At 44.2% G+C, this 19,525-nt stretch overlaps 1 protein-coding gene across 2 annotated transcripts in view; it reads right to left on the reverse strand.

Annotated features, from left to right (window-relative positions):
* LOC143927871 (extracellular serine/threonine protein kinase FAM20C-like) overlaps nt 1–19,525 on the reverse strand; it is a 304,483-nt gene that overhangs the window by 104,643 nt on the left and 180,315 nt on the right. For both annotated transcript variants that reach the window (XM_077452308.1, XM_077452309.1), the window contains exon 6: nt 8,422–8,602. In XM_077452308.1, coding sequence (XP_077308434.1) covers nt 8,422–8,602 — 181 coding nt within the window. The remainder of the gene's footprint in view (nt 1–8,421; nt 8,603–19,525) is intronic.

The following is a 19,525-nucleotide window of genomic DNA, read 5'->3' on the forward strand; positions in this document are numbered from 1 at the left end:
CCACTCGAAGCTCTGGTGAACACCAGCTGGCTCTTAGACTCCGCGCCCCGGGGAATCTTACGCTCTTACCCCAGTGGGATCTGTCCCCCGTCTGCAGCCGTCAGCCGTAGGGTCCACAGCCTTGCGGTGCAACCCCAACCCTACGGTGTGCACCTGTCACCTGGGCTCTAGGTGACCTGACACTGTCGTTTTTATACGTTCAATATATCGCATTGCTTTTGGGAGCCTCCAACTTAGTAGTTTTGTATCCTTAAGCCATCCGTATATGTATATACCATCTATGTGCCATCATATTTATTAATTGTATGTTTTGTTATGCATATATATTTATTGAGCGCTGACGTGATAACGTGTAGCAACTAAAAAGCTCCCTTCTGGCCGGTGTGTCTGCCCGGGGGTTCCCCCACCGTGGCTCGCATCATCTGTAAAGTACTTCCTTGGAATGGAACTCAGTTGATTCTTCCGGGATCCACATCATCCTTGATACATTCAATAGGGTGTGCTTGTGCCACAAAACCACACCTGTGATAATATCCAATCGTATGAAACATGTCAGGCAGACACAAGCACGCTGAATGCCATGGCTGTTTTGTACTTTGATGAAAATTTTGACTGACTGTATATGTAAGTTGCTGGCTACAATAAATCCATCTACAAGCCATATGGGCTTCACTATAAGCTGCTTTTTTTCTATCTGATGATGATATCCCCTTGATTAGGTGAGACACCTACTGACTGTTGGAAGTTTGATGCGGTTTTTCCGCCTGGGACGAGTAAACAGAATCAAGCCTTGTAGTATGTTTAAACAATCTACTTATCAGTGATTGAAGAGTAGAGCTGTAATCCCTTGGTGAATCAATGCCTATTAAATGCTGAGTTCTGGTAAGCAGATTGGATTCTCAAGTGGTGTGGTGTGCTTCTTTTTTCACACTGAAAACTGGTGAAGGGATTCAACATTTTAAAGACTGTTATTTTTATATTAGCGCCGCATGTGGACTTTTTACTTTTAGTCAAGAATGGGTCTGGAAATGCCAACCAGAGCTATCAAAGACTCAAGTTCTTCTCAGGGCAGTTGTTGACTCCTGTAGGGGAAAATGAGTTTGAAATCTGGATGAGTTAGGTCCTTCAGGCCATGGAAGAGTGGAGTGTCTCAGAGGCTCTAAAACAGCAACGGCTTAGTGAAAGCCTTCGAGGCCTGGCGGCTGAAGTGATCCATAATCTGAGGATGGGAAACATAGATGATTTGTATGCTGTATTTGGGATGGTTGAAACTACAGCAGACCTGATGTACAAATTCAACCACACTCACCAACAAAAAGGGGAGAGTCTGTCCGAATACTTATCTTGAGTAGACAGAATGTTGCACCAAATTATCCTCAAGAGGGGTGTTGACCCCATAGATGTTTACTAAGCTCGCCTAGACTGGGTTTTACAAGGGGCCTGGTCAAACCATCCTATTGTATTAAAGTTGCTACTGAACAGAACCCAGGTGGTGCCTATGTACCCTGAATTGATAAGAGAAGTTTGAGTAGAGGAGGCTCTATTAGAAGAGAAAAGCTAAAGATCGAGAGAATCAAGCTCTATTGCTGGGAATAGAGAGACAGTGGTGGCTCGAGCGGGTCATGTGGAAATGGGTTTCTCAGATGAGCACTGCTGGAGTCAAAGGACTCTCCTAGCTGCCAGGGGAAGAACTCCTCAAGTGAGAGTGGGGGGGAAGCGAAGGGAAAGGATAGACAGATTCTAGTGGTAGGGGACTCAATTCTTAGAAGGACAGATAGGGCAATCTGTCACAAAGACCTAAAGCGCCAAACTGTATGCTGTCTACCAGGCGCTCAGGTTCGGCATATCATGAATCTGGTGGACAGATTACTGGGAGGGGCAGGGGAAGACCTGGCTGTCATGGTGCACGTTGACACCAATGACAAAGTCATTGGCAGATGGAGTGTCCTAAAGAATGATTTTAGGTACTTAAGAGCTAAATTGACGAAAAGGACCTCCAAGGTAGTATTCTGAGGAGTACCTTGAGCCACACCAGAAAGGCAGGGGGAGATTAGGGAAGTAAACAAGTGGCTGAGGAGCTAGTGTAGTAAGGAGGGGTTTGCGTTTCTGGAGAAATGGGCCGACTTCTCAGTCAGTCACCAATTCTATAGAAGGACGGACTGCACCTAAATGAGGAGGGTGCAGATCTGCTGGGAGTGAAGATGGCCGAAAAGTTAGAGGGGTTTTTAAACCAGGTAATGGAGGGGGGGGTCCAGAGGTAGAGATAGTCAGCAATGAACATATTCCAGAGGGTAGTATTGGGTGCATTACTGGTAGGTTGACTAAAGCACATAAAGCCAAGGTAAGTATAGTAACAAGTCCTATTTGCAATCTTGGAACACCCAATAAGAGGACAGTATGTGGTCTAAACTCGTGGTATGTTCACCAATGCCAGGAGTTTGGTAGACAAGATGGGTGAACTAGAGATACCATTGAAGGAGGAGGATTTCTGGGAATTTTTAGGAATTTGTGGGAATTTCCGAGACCTGATTCAACAGCTCTCATGATTAGCTGGCAACCATTCAAGGGTATTCCCTTTATCCAGGGATAAAGAGCGTAAAAAAGAGGAAGGGTGTGCCTATATAATGTACAAGTGAATGTGAGAGATGCCATTAATAAGGGAGCTAGGGAAGAGGTGGAATCCTTATGGGTAGAGCTCCAAATGAATGAAGCTAAGGGGAAAGTAATACTGGGAGTATACTATAGGCCCCCTAATCTGAGGGAGGAGGGAGCAATCGGATCTCCTATCACAATTTGGATCAGCAGCAAGGATGGGATTTCATGGGTCAGATGGTAGACGCACCAACTAGAAACAAGGAGTTACTAGATCTACTGATTATCAACAATACAGACCTGATGTGGAAATACAGGGCAATTTAGGAAACAGCTATCACAGGTCAATTGGCTTCAGTATAAATGACACAAATAGGAAACACAAGGAGAACACAAAGACACTGAATTTCAAAAGAGCCAACCTCCGTAAATTACAAACCTTGCTAGAAGATAAAAATTGGGATAAAATCTTAGAAACAAAGAATATGGAGGAGAGGTGGGTTTTCTCTAAGAGCATATTAAATATGGGCATTAGCCAATACATCCCATTGGGAAAAAAAATTTTAAATAGCGAACAAAAGTCCTGGATGGCTTAACTCTAATATAAAAATGTATATAAAAATAAAGGAGAAGGCCTTTACAAAATACCAGGTTGAGGGATTATCATCAGCATTCAGACTTTACAAAGAATGCAACAAGATATGTAAGTGTGTAATTAAGGTGGCTAAGATATAACACAAAGGATACATAGCAGAGGAGATAAAAAAAATCCCTAAAAATGATTTAAGTATATAAACAGTAAAAAAAGGGAGGACAGACCATATTGGCCCCATAAAGAATGAGGAAGGACATCTGGTTACAAAGGATGGGGAGATGGCAAAGGTATTGAATTTATTCTTCTCCTCAGTCTCCACATGGGAATTGGGGGGCTTCAGTAACATCACAGGAAGCACCATTGTGGCTAACAGAGACAGAATTAGAAATAGACTTGGGAAAGTTAACATTAATAATTCACCGGGAACAGATGGCTTGCACCCGAGGGTACTTAGGGAACTCAGTCAAGTAATTGCCTGACCATTGTCCCTAATTTTACTACCATTAAGTTTTCTGACCGGAATGGTACCAGCTGATTGGAGAAAAGCCAATGTAGCACTAATATTTAAAAAAGGGCCAAAGTACATCCCTGGGAATTACAAACCAGTTAGCCTACCATCAATAGTATGCAAGCTCTTGGAGGGGATGATAAGGGACTATATACAAGATTTTAGTAATGAAAACTGTATCATTAGCAGTAATCAGCATGGATTCATGAAGAATCATTCTTGCCAAACAAATCTTTTAACCTTCTATTAGGAGGTGAGTTGCCATCTAGATAAAGTAAGGTCCGTAGACATGGTGTATCTGGAAATTGCAAAAGCATTTGACACAGTTCCCCATAAATGTGTACTGTACAAAGTAAGGCCCGTTTGCATAGACCATAGGGTGAGAACATGGATTGAACACTGGCTACAAGGTCGAGTTCATAGGGTGGTGATAAATGAGGAATACTCAGAATGGTCAGGGGTGGGAATTGAGGTCCCCTAGGATTCTGTGATGGGACCAATCCTGTTTATTTTGTTCTTAAACGACCTGGAGGATGGGGCAAACAGCTCAATCTCCATATTTGCGGATGACACTAAGCTAAGCAGGGCAATAACTTCTCCGCAGGATGTGGACACCTTGCAAGAAGATCTGAACAAAGTAATGGGGTGAGCAACTACATGGCAAAAGTGATGGTGGATATAACCTCAGGGGGAGGCATGATATACATATACATATGAATGCTGCCTCTATTTACGTATCATTGCTGACAGTCCATGTCTATTTACATATAATGCCACTGCTATGTAAATATCAATGCAGGTTATTTACATGTAAACACATGTAAACACATGGTCTGCCGGTGAGTCATCTGTACACAGCATTTTACTGCAGCCAGTAAAGCATTGCACCCACAATTAGCAGATTGCAGGTGCATTTTCAGGCTCCTGTAGATTATGAGGACGCTCTCTCATTTCATTGAGAACTACAAGTCCTGGAAGACGGTACTTGTAGTTACTTTATTCACAGAACACTGTGAATGAATGATACACCTGTGTGTGGCAAATTCCTGCACAGCTGTAGTATTTTTAAAATGTGACAGCGGGTGTGGGGAGAGATGGTGGTTGTGATGGGAAGTCGGCTGCTCCAAAGTAACATGTTACACTCGAAATATGGGTGTAACATGTAACATTTTACAAAAGGTGATATGTGTTATTTTAGCAAGGTACAGCAATGTATTACTGTGCACATGACCATTCCCATTGGAGTGGCATTAAAATTAAAATGAACGCCTTTATCACAATGCATAGGTGTAAATGGGCCATAACTAAATGATATTTAGTTTTCTCAAGCACTTTGCATCATAAACAAATGCCTTTTTTTTTTAAACAAAATTCTTCTACCCTTTCCCCCTTTTTTAACTTTTGTTGCATCACAGTGCTGCTGACATGCTGCAGCCTCTTTATGACTCTTTCCTGTCTACATGCATGCATTTCAGTGTGGGTTTCCTAAAGGTGACAGCAGTTGACCATGCCTGCCTAATGTGTGTAAAGAGGCTACTTATAGTTTTCATCAGAAGCCCATGTGACAATACAGAAGGACAATTGGCAGGTAAGGATAGAGCATTGTCACCCTATAACAGTAAGACTGACCATATATTTTACAATTTTCATATACAATTCTCCTTAAGATTTACCAAAACCATATAATATGAAGTCAAACCTAAACACTTTCAATTTGTATGCAAGCCAGGCAGGCCTTTGCACTACACAGTTGATGGTAAATCTAAAGGAAATTGAATAAGAAAATTGAATAATGTATGGCCAGCTTAGGTGCCTGAAAAAGGGCCTTCATGGTAGGATAAGCAGATATTATTTTAATAATAATTGTAAATTTAAAATGATTGAAATTTCATTTGAATGTTTATATGGGTTTTTATAGCGATTGAGTTTACATATCCTTTAAAGTGACTCAGTGTGTGATCGTTAGGGAAAGGGAATTTAGAAAATACGCTCCATGTACATAGTGTATTTTGCTGATGATTCTTCAGCCACTGTAGCAAAGATAGGACTTGATGGCCACCAGAGTGATAATGTGCATGTGTAGCCAAAACTTTTGGAGTTTTGAATAGAGCAGGGAAGGGATAGAACAACTGTGACTATTTTACTGCTACCTGTGCCCCTGTTAGTGAAATTTACCCCTGCTATATTTGTTATGGTGGTTATTGTCACTGAGACAGAAAGTGAAAACAAATTCAAATATATCACCTGTTGTGGTGATAATTGTCTAAAAATTTTATTTACTTTACTTTTTACAGATTTTCTCTTAAAGTGGATGTAAACCCTCACATATATTCAGTGAAGTGAACAGCCTCAGATGATACACAGAGGTGAAATAAATCTCACTACATAGGTTTTCCTTGTTTATATGCAATCTTCTCTTCCCTACACCCCTTCAAAATGGCAGAAAAGTGGTAAAATCCTTCTTCATGTGTCAGGAGCACAGAGGAGGGGGCAGACAGGCTGCAGTAACAGTGTGTGACAGCGGATTTGAGGAAAGGTACATCCCCCCAGCCACACAACAGAAGAACTGTGTTCTGAATAGACAAGCTGTATTCTGAGCACCCCCCCCCCCCCCCCCCACCCCGACACAAATTTATCTCATGTGTCAGAAAACTGGAAAAATTCTCAGAACTGATAACAGAGAAATGAAGCATCAGCTTTGCAGAGAGATAAGTAAACACTACAGATACAGTGGAGAAAATAATTATTTGATCCCCTGCAGATTTTGTAAAATTGCCCATAGAAATGAAGGGTCTATCATTTTTTATCATCGCTGTATTTTAAATGATAGAGACAGAATGTCAACCAAAAATCCAGAAATAACACATGATACAAATGTTATAAATTGAGGGCCAGTTCAGTGAGTAAAATAAGTATTTGATTCAGTGAGTAAAATAAGTATTTGATCCCCAAGCAAAACATGACTTAGTACTTGGTGGAGAAACCCTCATTGGCGCGCACAGAGGTAAGATGTTTTTTGTAGTTGGTTACCAAGTTTGCACACATCTCAGGAGGGATTTTGGTCCACTCTTCTTTACTGATCTTCTCTAAATCCTTCAGGTTTCTTGGCTGTCGCTTGGAAATGGCAACTCAAAGTCTCAGCTCCCTCCATACATTTTCTATAGGATTAAGGTCTGGAGACTGGCTAGGCCACTCCATGACCTTAATGTGCTTCTTCTGAAGCCACTCATTTGTTGCTTTAGCGGTATGTTAGTGTCCTCCAAACACAGCAAGTCAAGCTAATGCCAAAGAGCTCAATTTTGGTCTCATCTGACTACAGCACTTTCTCCCAATCCTTCTCTGAATCATTTAGATGTTCATTGTCATATTTCAGATGGGCCTGTACACGTGCCTTCTCGAGAAGGGGGACCTTATGGGCACTGCAGAATTTTAATCCATGGTGGTGTATTGTGTTACCAATTGTTTGTTTGGTGACTATGGTCCTAACTGCTTTGAGATTATTCACAAGCTCCTCCTGGGTAGTTCTGGGCTGATCCCTCACTTTTCTCATGATCATCCTTACCTCATGAGGCAAAACCTTGCATGGAGCTCCAGACTAAGGGCGATTGAAGGATATTTTTGTATTTCTTCCAGTTGGGAATAATCATGCCGACAGTTGTCCTCTTCTCACCAAGCTTCTTGCTAATGGTATTGTAGCCCATTCCTTGTGCAGGTCTACAATCTTGTCTCTAACGTCCTTCAACAGCTTTTTGGTCTTACCCATGATGATGAGGTTTGAATGCAAGGAAGAGATTCTGTGGACAGGTGTCTTTTATACACAAAGTGAGTTGTCATTAGGAGCACCTTCTTAAATTGACAGGACTAATCTGTGTACCACATGAGCATATACTGTAGCCAGTCTGTGGGAGCCAGAACTTTTGTTGGTTGGTAGGGGGTCAAATATTTATTTTACTCACTGAACTGCAACTCAAACAATGTGTTTTTTTCTGGATTTTTGGTTAATATTCTTTCTCTATCATTTAAAATACACGTATGATAACAATTATAGACCCTTCATTTCTTTGTAAGTGGGAAAACTTACAAAATCTGCAGAGGATCGAATAATTTCACCACTGTTTATGTGCTACCCAGAATAGGTAAATATAGCCATCTTTACTTCCCAAGGTAAGTAGTGTAGGGCTTATAATGGGGCGGGAGGGAGTTTAAAGCCCCATACACACTATCAGATTTTCTGCTGACTTTTTCCTTCAGATTTACCAAAACCATGTAGTAGAAGGGCCTGCCTGATTGCATACAAATTTAAATTCCTAAGGTTTGACCTCATATTATATGGTTTTGGTAAATCTGAAGGAAAAACTCAGCAGAAAAACTGATAGTGTGTATGGGGCTTAAGTTTAGATAGGATTTGACTGGACTTCTCCTTTAATTTCTCTTTAGTCCTCAGGGCAAGATGTGAAGAAAAATCTCCCCAACAGGGCACAGACAGCAAAAAATAAACTGACAGGGGTTTTTACCTTTCCTACCCTATCCAAAACTTAAAAAAAAGTTTCGCGTTTAAAAACACTTTAAGAAGCTTCTTTTGCAGAGGCTATTTTCTAGAAGTTTTTGTATTTTAATATAGGTGACAGAGTTGCCTGATATCATTATTAACAATAAACATTCATGCCAAAACACAAGTGGCACATATGTTGAAGATCTAGTATGTTTTAAAATATCTCATACTCACTCAGCCTTTTTACTTTTATGATAGGACCGTCTCCAAGGGCTGCGCCATGATTTCCTTTTGGCTAGTGTAGTGTCTGGAAGGAAGGCAGCTATTGAGCCTTCCAGGTGGTCAGGCTTGCCACACAGTGCATGCTCTGTAGAACAGTAGTAAGAGCACTCGCCATAGAAGCAAACATTATTGGCTGGGAAGAAAAATAATATAGGTAAGTTTCATAAGATAGCAATAGATCATCTATTGGACTTAAAGGAATAATAGGTTATAGGGTGCTCTGGGTAAGGTAGACCTTCTCATGGAAAAAAGTACATGGTGTGACCCAGGCAGAGAATGGGGTAGGCAATTGGTGTCAGGTACAGTACCACAGCAGCACTCAAAGAGAGAGAAGCATACTCTAGTGAAAACAAAGCAAACATAAGGCACTTCGAAGTGAAGTAAAACACTATACATTAGTTGCCCAAACAAGATTAAAAACATTTACAAGATGTTAAATTTCATGAATAGGTGAAACTATTACTTCCAGCTTTCATATATGCCACGCTTGTCCCGACAGCAGGGCTACCCTTCCTGGATTTCCAAACACAGTGCTTAGATAACATTTTGCAGATTTTCATATCCTGAAGGATACCACCCTGCTGAGTGTTTAGATATATTGATGAACCTGTACAGTTTGAAATCTTGTAAGTGTTGTAAGACTTCAGGGTAGGAGAACTTCAGTTATCCTGTCAAACCTATACAATACTATAAAATACTGTAGGGATTGTATACCTAAAGGTATTATTACATACTAGGAATGAAAGTGATGTAATTCATGTAATGTTATAACTGGGTGAAGGTGTTTTTTTAGAAGACCGCCACCTTAAATACTTTCTTTAGGGTACTAGTGGTGCTTAAGAAGAACTCAATGCCAATCGGCCTTAGGTTGGGGTGCTGTGAGATTGGGTTCACCGTGAATCCACCCTCAGGTTCTGAAGAGCCTGTAACTTGGTATGTAGAGGGTCAAAGGGGCACCCCACTGCTGAATATCCAGGCATGGAGAGACTAACAAGTTTGCTAGGCCTGGTGTTACTTGAGAAGGAAAGATACATAAAAATAATAATAAATAAATGTAATCTTTCTAGTACCAAGCCTGTAAAAAACATAATAAGGACTAAAAGCAGCATGTAACCTTCTTACCATTAATTTTAAGTCATCCTATTTACTTAAAGTGAATGGATAAACAATAAGTAGTATTTCATTTTTACATGTAGTCCCATGGTAAAACAAATGGTAGGAGAAAGAAGCATCATACAAAGATATTTTGTACAGAATAATTCACTGTTTTTTTAGTGATCCGAGTCCTAGATGTTTTATTATTGGTATAGTTATAAATCTTAGTAGCAGTCTTTTCCTGTAGGGAGACAGCATACTAAAAATACATAGATTTAGACATTGTGAAGAGGGCAAGGACGTGGTAGTCACTGTAGATGAGGCAGCTATTCTGTGCAGTCGTATAATCTAGGTGAATGGGAGAGAGTAATCATACAATTAGAAGTGGTTGCTTGTCGTTGCTTGCCATTGTGTGAATCACAGGGAGTCTCATCTGTTATTAAACTTCCAGGTTTTACGAACATTGGACCAACAAAAGATTATTATGAGTAATGATTTCAAACATAAAACACTGAAAAGTCTTTATGGTGCCCTATACCTGAATACAGTTCTGATCTACATTTCAGTGGAAAAAGCTTGGGCCCATATCTCTAAAGTATCCATGGAAACTATAATTCTGGTTGCTTCAAACTAATATTTGATATGGAGAAGCATAGAGAAAAGAGATGGATAAAAGTGTTGTACTATACAATGTGGTGCTATGCATTGTCTACAGAAAGGTCACGATGCTGTGTTACATTGGTAGGCTGACTAAAGTTTCTAAAAACAAAGTAGAAAGCATTTTAATATAAAGTTACTTTTACTGCATTGCTTTCCAACCAATTTCTTTCTAAAAGTGTGTGTGTGAGTGTGTGTGTGTGTGTGTGCGTGCGTGCGTGCGTGCGGGGGGGGGGGGGTTGTCTTTAAAATGGAATTCCAAGCTACACCTAAATGCTCCCTGCCTCCTCCTAACACCTATTCTTATTAACCTCTGTAAAAAAGATGTATATATTTACCTATTTTCAGGGCACTCAGGTCACGCGATCTGACTCCCCTGTGTCAGCCAGCAGAGGCTGCAGGGGAGAGGAGGGAGCTCCAACAACATATGGGCCATAGCAGCCTATGGATGGCATATATACAGTACACATTTTTTACACAGGTAAGTCAGCATAGGTTTTAAGGTGGGGTGGCATTTTTAAGATTAGGCACAGCCTGCATTCCACTTTAACTGTATTTCTTTTTTTTATACCTGCATTACCCATCTATCCTTATATGTATTTTTGTTTCTGTTGGTATTGTTACTGTATGTTTGTCATTTATGTTAGTAGGTAAAAATGCATGTTGGTGTTTGAGTGTTTTGGGTTGGGATTTGGTATAACTAAAAAGAAAAACTTTTTTCTTTCCAATTTGGATAAAGTGAACACTTGTCAGTTTTTTACTGTCAGTGCCCTCATTAGGGAGATTCACCCGTTCTATTTGTCCTGTTTACTATTACCATTAAGCTAACTTACCTGTAATGAAGTATATCCAACATCATTCAGGCAGGTGGATCCTGAAGAAATCTTCACTTTAATGCCCAGTCCTCTTCCTGCTGCTAAACTTCTGGTGCTGTGAAGGGTTAATATTTTCAGGTTTTCTGTGAAGCTGCTGTAAAAATGTTCTGGACAAGGACCTGCCCTTTTCTCCCTCCTCTTCCATTGAGAAAGGTTCTTTCATTTTTTGCACTGCTTGTAACACAATCTGTGAATGGAGAGAGAGAATCCTGTGACTCATCAAACTCTCCCCCATTCACAGATCATGTTACAAGAAGTGAAACAATGAAAGAACCTTTCTCAATGTAAGAGGAGGGAAGAGGTGTTAGGACCTTGTTGGGGACTATTTCACAGCAGAGTTACAGAAGACCAGAACATATTAACTCTGCAAAAGATCACAAACAGGAAGAGGACTGGCATTCCTGCAGTGAAGTTTTCTACAGGATCCACTACACTATGGGGCATGCTTCATTACAGGTACGTTAGCTTACGAAAAGGCATAAAAAATGTTTTTCATATTTAACTTCAGCTAAAAGTGGATGTAAACCCAATTCATGGAATTTGAGCTGGACACATATATCTGCAGTGTTTTCTTATCTCTCTTCAAACCACTATGTCCTGTGGCTTTCTCCTGCTCTGTTCTTCTGTTATTAGCCTGATAACTTCTGAAAAAGTTTCTGACACATGAGATAAAATGGTACTTGGGGAACTCAGTTAAGTAATTGCTAGACCATTGTTCCTATTTTTTCCTGACAGTCTACTGACTGGAATGGTGCCAGCTGATTGGAGAAAAGCCAATGTAGCACCAATATTTAAAAAGGGCCCAAAATACATCCTTGGGAATTGCAGACCAGTTAGCCTAACATCAATTGTATGCAAGCTCTTGGAGGGGATGATAAAGGACTATATACAAGACTTTAGTAATGAGAAAGTTATCATTAGCAGTAATCAGCATGGATGCACGAAGAATCGTTCTTGCCAAACCACTCTATTAACCTTCTATGAGGAGGTGAGTTGCCATCTAGATAATGGAAGGCCCGTAGGCGTGGTGTATCTGGATTTTGAAAAAGCATTTGACACAGTTCCCCATAAATGTACTGTACAAAATAAAATCCATTGGCATGGACCATAGGATGAATACATGGATTGAACACTGGCTAAAAGGGTGAGTTCAGAGGAGGTTGATAAATGGGGGGTACTCGGAATGGTAAGAGGTGGGTAGTGGGGTCCCCCAAGGTTCTGTGCTGGGACAAATCCTATTTAATTTGTTCATAAATGACCTGGAGGATGGAGTAAACAGTTCAATCTCTGTATTTGCGGACAATACTAAGCTAAGCAGGGCAATAACTTCTCTACAGGATGTGGAAATATTTGAACAAGTTAATGGGGTGGGCAACTACATGGCCAATGAGGTTCAATGTAGAAAAATGTAAAGAAATGCATTTGGGTGGCAAAAATATGAATGCATACTATACACTGGGGGGAGAACCTCTGGGGGACTCTAAGATGGAAAAGGACCTGGGGGTCTTAGTAAATGATAGGCTCAGCAATGGCATGCAATACCAAGCTGCTGCTAACAAAGCAAACTGAATATTGGCATGCATTAAAAAGGGGATCAACTCCAGAGATAAAATGATAATTCTCCTGCACTACAAGATACTGGTCCGGCCGCACCTAGTGTATGCTGTCCAGTTCTGGGCACCAGTCCTCAGGAAGGATGTACTGGAAATGGAGCGAGTACAAAGAAGGGCAACAAAGCTAATAAAGGGTCTGGAGGATATTAGTTATGAGGAAAGGTTGCGAGCATTGAACTTATTCTCTCTGGAGAAGAGATGCTTGAGAGAGGATATGATTTCATTTTACAAATTTGCTCCCTGCTGATGGTGGCTTGCATGTGGATTTTGTGAACATAAGTGGAATTTTGAACTAAAGTGGAGAGTTAATAACCAGGAGTTGAAAACAGGAGTTAAGACAGGAGTCTTCTAACCTGTAAGTAACATATTAAACTTTCTTTAAGTAATTGTATTGTAACTTGGAAATGAGTGCTAGCAGAGCTCAGTGCACAGTGTGCCACATGTATGCAAAATTGGTGCAACAGCTCCAGGATGGATACCACTGTGACAGATGTGAGCAGGTTGCCCTTCTGGAAGCTTGCACTAGAGATCTGGAGGCGTAAGTTGCAACACTGGGCAGAAAGGACAACCTTGAAAGGTGTCCTCTGCTCGCTGAGAAGGTGGTCAGTAGGGTTGATGTGGAGGGTGGAGGGGCAAGTCAGGATTATCAGATAGGCAGATGGGTTAATATAGTTAGAGGGAGTGGAAGGGGCTCCCAGAAAAGGAAGGCCAGTCCTGTATTTGTGCATCAAAACAAATTTGCCAAGTTGGGTGAAGATGTGGAGGTGGAAAACAGAGGTGGCAGCCCTAGATGTCACTTTGCTGCTACCCCTAACAGCTGGGAGAGCAGTCCATCTAGTAGAGGTGGTGAGGGGAGTGCAGGTAGACCTAGACAGTTGGTGGTAATAGGGGATTCAATAATCAGAAGGACTGATAGAATAATTTGTCAGCAGGATGACCTCAACCGAACGGTTTGCTGTCTCCATGGTGCTAGGGTTCGGCATGTGGTGGACCGGGTGGATAAATTACTGGGAGGGGCTGAGCATGACCCAGCTGACTTGGTCCACGTTGGAACCAATGACAGTATACATGGAAGGTGGAGGCTCCTTAAGAATCAATTTAAAGAACTAGGCTGCAAGTTAAAGGGAAGGGCCTCCAAGGTGATATTCTCTGAAATATTGCCTGTGCCATGCGCAACACAGGAAAGGCAGGGGGTGATTAGAGAGCTGAATGCATGACTAAAGACCTGGTGTAGGGAGGAGGGATTTGGGTTTTTAGAGCACTGGGCTGACTTTTCATTGGGGTGCAACCTATATGCTAAAGACGGTTTGCACTTGAATGGAAAGGGGTCTGCTGTGCTGGGGGAGAGGTTTATGGGAAGGCTGGAGGAGTATTTAAATTAGGATTGAGGGGGGAGGCTGAACTAGAATTACAACAGGCAGACAGGTCAGTTAGGAGTCAGACATTAATGGAGGGTGGACTGGGGATAGATGGGGGGGGGGGGGGGGGGGGGTTATGGCAGGTGACAAGAAAGTTCCCATGTTGCAAACAGCCATTGTAAACTATAGTGCCATTTGTACTATTAAAATGATATGGAAAACACCAGAGCAAAATGTAATAATGCATTAAAGTGCATTATTACATGAATCAGGTTTACATCCACTTTAAGCTGAAGTTAAACATGAAAACAAGGAGGTGGAGACTCAGGTCCTCGCACAGATGGAAAGGGTTGCAAGGGCTGGGATAGTGATAATAATAGAGGATTTTAACTACCCAGAAATTGACTGGAGTAATGGCACTGCTGGGACAGTTAAAGGGCAAACATTTATAAACCTATTACAGAACTATTTTATGGTCCAGTTTATTGAGGCCCCAACTAGGAATGAAGCTCTGTTGGACCTGGTAATCTCAAACCATGCAGAGCTTATTACTAATGTTCAGATAAAGGAACACCTGGGTAGCAGTGATCATAACTAGTGATGGACGAACTTCCGACGGGACGTTTCGCGAACGCGAAACGCGAACGGACACAAACGTTCGCGAAAACGACCGTTCGCCGCGGGCTCCATTGACTTCAATGGGAGGCGAATTTCGCAAACCTTTAGGTCGAATTTGCGGCCACGGGGTAATTATTAGGGGGTAGCACGTAGTCCCACCACCTGGACAATAGCATAATACATGTATGAGGTGAATTTGGGATCGATAACTACAAGCATTTTTTTTTTATTTGGGAAATTGTTCTGACAATTCAGGACTATGGAGCTAATGAAGGCAATGGAGGAGAGGGAAGGTCAGGGACCAGGGTAGGCAAACAAGAGGGTGCAGGAGATACAGAGCACTGACAGCAGCACCGTAATACAGAGCACTGACATCAGCACCGTGACATACAGCGCTGACAGCAGCTCCGTGACATACAGCGCTGACAGCAGCTCCGTGACATACAGCGCTGACAGCAGCTCCGTGACATACAGCGCTGACAGCAGCTCCGTGACATACAGCGCTGACAGCAGCTCCGTGACATACAGCGCTGACAGCAGCACCGTGACATACAGCGCTGACAGCAGCTCCGTGACATACAGCGCTGACAGCAGCTCCGTGACATACAGCGCTGACAGCAGCTCCGTGACATACAGCACTGACAGCAGCTCCGTGACATACAGCGCTGACAGCAGCTCCGTGACATACAGCGCTGACAGCAGCACCGTGACATACAGCGCTGACAGCAGCTCCGTGACATACAGCGCTGACAGCAGCTCCGTGACATACAGCGCTGACAGCAGCTCCGTGACATACAGCGCTGACAGCAGCTCCGTGACATACAGCGCTGACAGCAGCTCCGTGACATACAGCGCTGACAGCAGCTCCGTGACATACAGCGCTGACAGCAGCTCCGTGACATACAGCGCTGACAGCAGCTCCGTGACATACAGCGCTGACAGCAGCTCCGTGACATACAGCGCTGACAGCAGCTCCGTGACATACAGCGCTGACAGCAGCTCCGTGACATACAGCGCTGACAGCAGCACCGTAAGCAGCCCCAGGAGGAAGTCAGCACAGCACAGGGATGGTGTGATCCCCTCATAATAAGAACCCCCAGGAGGAAGTCAGCACAGCACAGGGATGGTGGGAGCCCCTCATAATAAGAACACCCAGGAGGAAGTCAGCACAGCACAGGGATGGTGGGAACCCCTCATAATAAGCAGCCCCAGTAGAAATATGACACCGCTCAACCTCTTCAAAGAGGAGGGTAGGGGCATATAGTACGGTGTGCTTTTTTGGGTCAGGGAAGTGAGCCAAATGAATTAAGAAGGTCTGTGTGCTTGATTCCAAAAATTGTTTATAGACATATACATGGTCTACTGATCACATGTGTTGAATTCCTCCGAGATCCATGCCTCATTCATTTTTAGAAATGTGAGGTAGTTAACACTGTGGTGAGCTAGGCGAGTACGCTTATCGGTCACAATCCCCCCTGCTGCGCTGAACGTCCTTTCGGACAGGACACTGGATGAGGGGCAAGCCAACAGTTCGATTGCAAATTGGGCAAGCTCTGGCCAGAGGTCAAGCCTGCCCACCCAGTAGTCTAGGGGTTCATCACTCCTCAGAGCGTCCACATCGGCCGTTAACCCAATGTAGTCGGACACCTGACGGTCTAGGCGTTCCCTGATGCTGGATCCGGATGACACCTGTCGATGGGTCGGCTGAAAGAATGACCTCATATCCGAAGTCACCAACACATCTTCAAACCGGCCTCTTCTTGCAGGCGCTGTTGGATTGGTACCCGCAAATCCTTCTCTGGGAGTGGGAATTGCTCCTCTGCCAGCGCACGCAAAAGCAGAATGCAGCATTTCTCGAAGCAAGGCCTGGAAGTGCTGCATTCTGACAGCCCTCTGCGACGGCGGTAACATTTCCGCCATTTTGTGTTTGTACCGGGGGTCTAAGTACGTTGCCACCCAGTACTGGTCCTTGACCCTCATGCTTTTTATACGGGGGTCCCTATTAAAACACTGGAGCATGAAGGCCCCCATTTGCACTAAAGTGGAAGCGGTGTGGTGGCCTGGCTCCTGCTCATCATCCAGGATAATGTCGTCCTCTTCATTCTCCTCTCCCCATCCTCGCACAACAGGGATCCCAGAAAGGTTTAAAGCATGCTCTTCTTGCTCCTGCTCATCCGCCCCGGCACCATCCTCCTCTGACTCCTCATCAGACTCCTGTTGTTGACTTGTCTCAGATAGAGTAGCCCCCCCTGGGAATTCATCCAGCATTGCGACTTCCTCATCTTCCCGCTCCTGCTCCTCCACAGCCTGATCAATGACACGACGCAATGCACGCTCCAGAAAGAAGGCATAAGGTACCATGTCACTGATGGCGCCATGGCTGCGACTGACCAGTTTGGTGATCTCCTCAAATGGCCGCAGAAGTCTGCATGTGTCGCGCATGAGCAGCCACTGGCGCGGTGAAAAAAAACCCAGCTCCCCAGAACCGTTTCTTTCGCAGAGTTCATACAGGTAGACGTTAACTGCACGTTTCTGCTGGAGCAGCCTATCAAGCATATAGAAGGTTGAGTTCCATCGCGTCGGGCAATCGCAAATAAGACGTCTGACCGGCAGATGGTGTCGCCGCTGAATGTCAGCAAGGCGAGCCATGGCCGTGTAAGATCTTCTGAAATGGGCCGAGATTTTCCTTGCCTGCCGCAAGATGTCCTGGACCCCAGGGTATTTGACAAGGAATCGCTGCACGACCAAGTTTAAGACGTGTGCCATGCACGGCACGTGCGTGATTTTGCCCTGTTTCAATGCGCTAAGCAGATTGGCACCGTTGTCACACACCACTTTACCAACTGTCAAATTGAGCGGTGTTAGCCACTCATCTGCCTGTGAACGCAAAGCTGAAAGGAGTGCCGGGCCAGTGTGGCTCTTTGCTTCCAGGCACAACAGACGCAGCACGGCATGGCAACGTCTCACCTGACATGTGGAATAGGTTCTGGGGAGCTTGGGCGGTGCAGTGGAAGAGACGCTAGCAGCGGAAAAGGAGGAGGCAGCTGAGGAGGAGAGGGAGGAGGATGGAGTAGGAGGAGGAGAAGAAGAGTCAGGCCTGCATGCAATCCGTGGCGGTAAAACCAAATCTACACGGGTGCCACGGGTTACATGCTTGACGGCCGTCAGAAGGTTCACCCAGTGGGCAGTAAAACTGATATACCTTCCCTGCCCGTGTTTGCTAGACCACGTGTCTGTGGTCAGATGTATCTTGGCACCGACACTGTGTGCCAGAGATACATTCACTTGCCGCTGAACATGGCCATATAGCTCTGGGATGCCCTTCTCTGAGAAATACTTCCTTCCTGGGACCTTCCATTGTGGTGTTCCAATGGCCACAAATTTGCGAAAGGCCTCCGAGTCCACCAGTTTATATGGCAGTAGTTGGCGGGCTATGAGTTCTGACAAGCCAGCCGCCAACCGTTGGGCAAGAGGGTTATCCGGCGTCATCATTTTTTTACGCTCAAACATTAGGCCCACGGAAGCCTGCCTTTTTGCAGAAAAATGTGAGCTTGGCGTGATGGAAGGTGGAGTGGAGGACAATTGTGAGGAGAGAGGAGAAGGAGAAGTAGAAGACGAGGCTGGACGGTGAGAGCCTGCAGTGTGGCTTTGTGTGTTCCGTTGCTCCCACTGGGCTCGGTGATGGCTGCTCATGTGCCTTCTTAAGGCGGTCGTCCCTAGGTGAGTATTGGGCTTACCGCGACTAACGCGTTGACTGCAAAGATTGCAGATGGCAACGCTATTGTCAGCAGCGGACACGTTAAAAAAAGCCCACACTGCGGAGCCATGTGCCGGTGTCCTGGGAGCGCCAGATGTGACCGTACATGGTCGATGACTCGCTCCTGATACATTTGCAGTCTGCTTTGTCCCTGCTGTGCAATGTAAGTCATTGCTGCTTCTCCTCCCTATCTGCTGGTCCATATCTCCCTCTGAACTCCCCTCCTCTTCCTCTCTTGTGGGCACCCACGTGACATCACTAGACACGTCATCATCAACGTCACCTTCCCCACCGCTATAAGTAGAGTAGGCAGCAACACCGGGGACCAACCTCCTCCTTGGGCTGATCTGGGTACTGGCGTCAGACTGCTGAGTAGCGCGTGTTGCTACCTCCTCTTCCTGATCCAATACCAAGAGTGGCTGCGCATCAGAAATGTCCTCTTGATATGGATCGGAAAATAATTCCAGTGACTCAAGCGGAAGGTATGTGGTGGTGGTGGTGGTGGTCGTGTTGTTGGTGGTAGTGTCTTTGGGGGTGCACATAGCAGAGAGTGAAGAAGAGGGTGCAGATCGAGAGGATGAGGAGGGTGCAGAAGAGTAAGGCTGAGCGAGCCACTCAACCAAGTCTGGTGCATCCTTTAAAGTAATTGAACGCACCTTCTGCAACTTCCCACTTTGGCTCAAGCCTGTTGCTCCTGCCCTACCCCTACCACCCCTGCGGAAGGGCCTGCCTCTTCCTCTGCATGTCATTTTTTAAATGACCCTGTGACAAAACTCTTAGTCCCTATACCGCTGAAGGACTGCTGCAGTATAGGTGAGCGGTCAGCAGTGGTGCACGTCAACCCTATCTATTGTGGACCTATAGCGGTCCTTACAGAACAGCAGACTGTACCGCACTCAAGCCTATGTACCGTAGCACCCTATACCAAGTTACCAGTCCTTATAAGAACTTTTGTGGACCAAGCAGGTTGTGTATTAGTGTTTAGCAGACTGTACGTCAGTCCCTATACCGCTGAAGGACTGCTGCAGTATAGGGCAGCGGTCAGCAGTGGTGCACGTCAACCCTATCTATTGTGGACCGATA

This window comes from Lithobates pipiens, unplaced genomic scaffold, assembly GCF_037356315.1.
Source record: "Lithobates pipiens isolate NorthernLeopardFrog02 unplaced genomic scaffold, aLitPip1_a1.2 Scaffold_23, whole genome shotgun sequence".
NCBI lineage: Eukaryota > Metazoa > Chordata > Amphibia > Anura > Ranidae > Lithobates > Lithobates pipiens.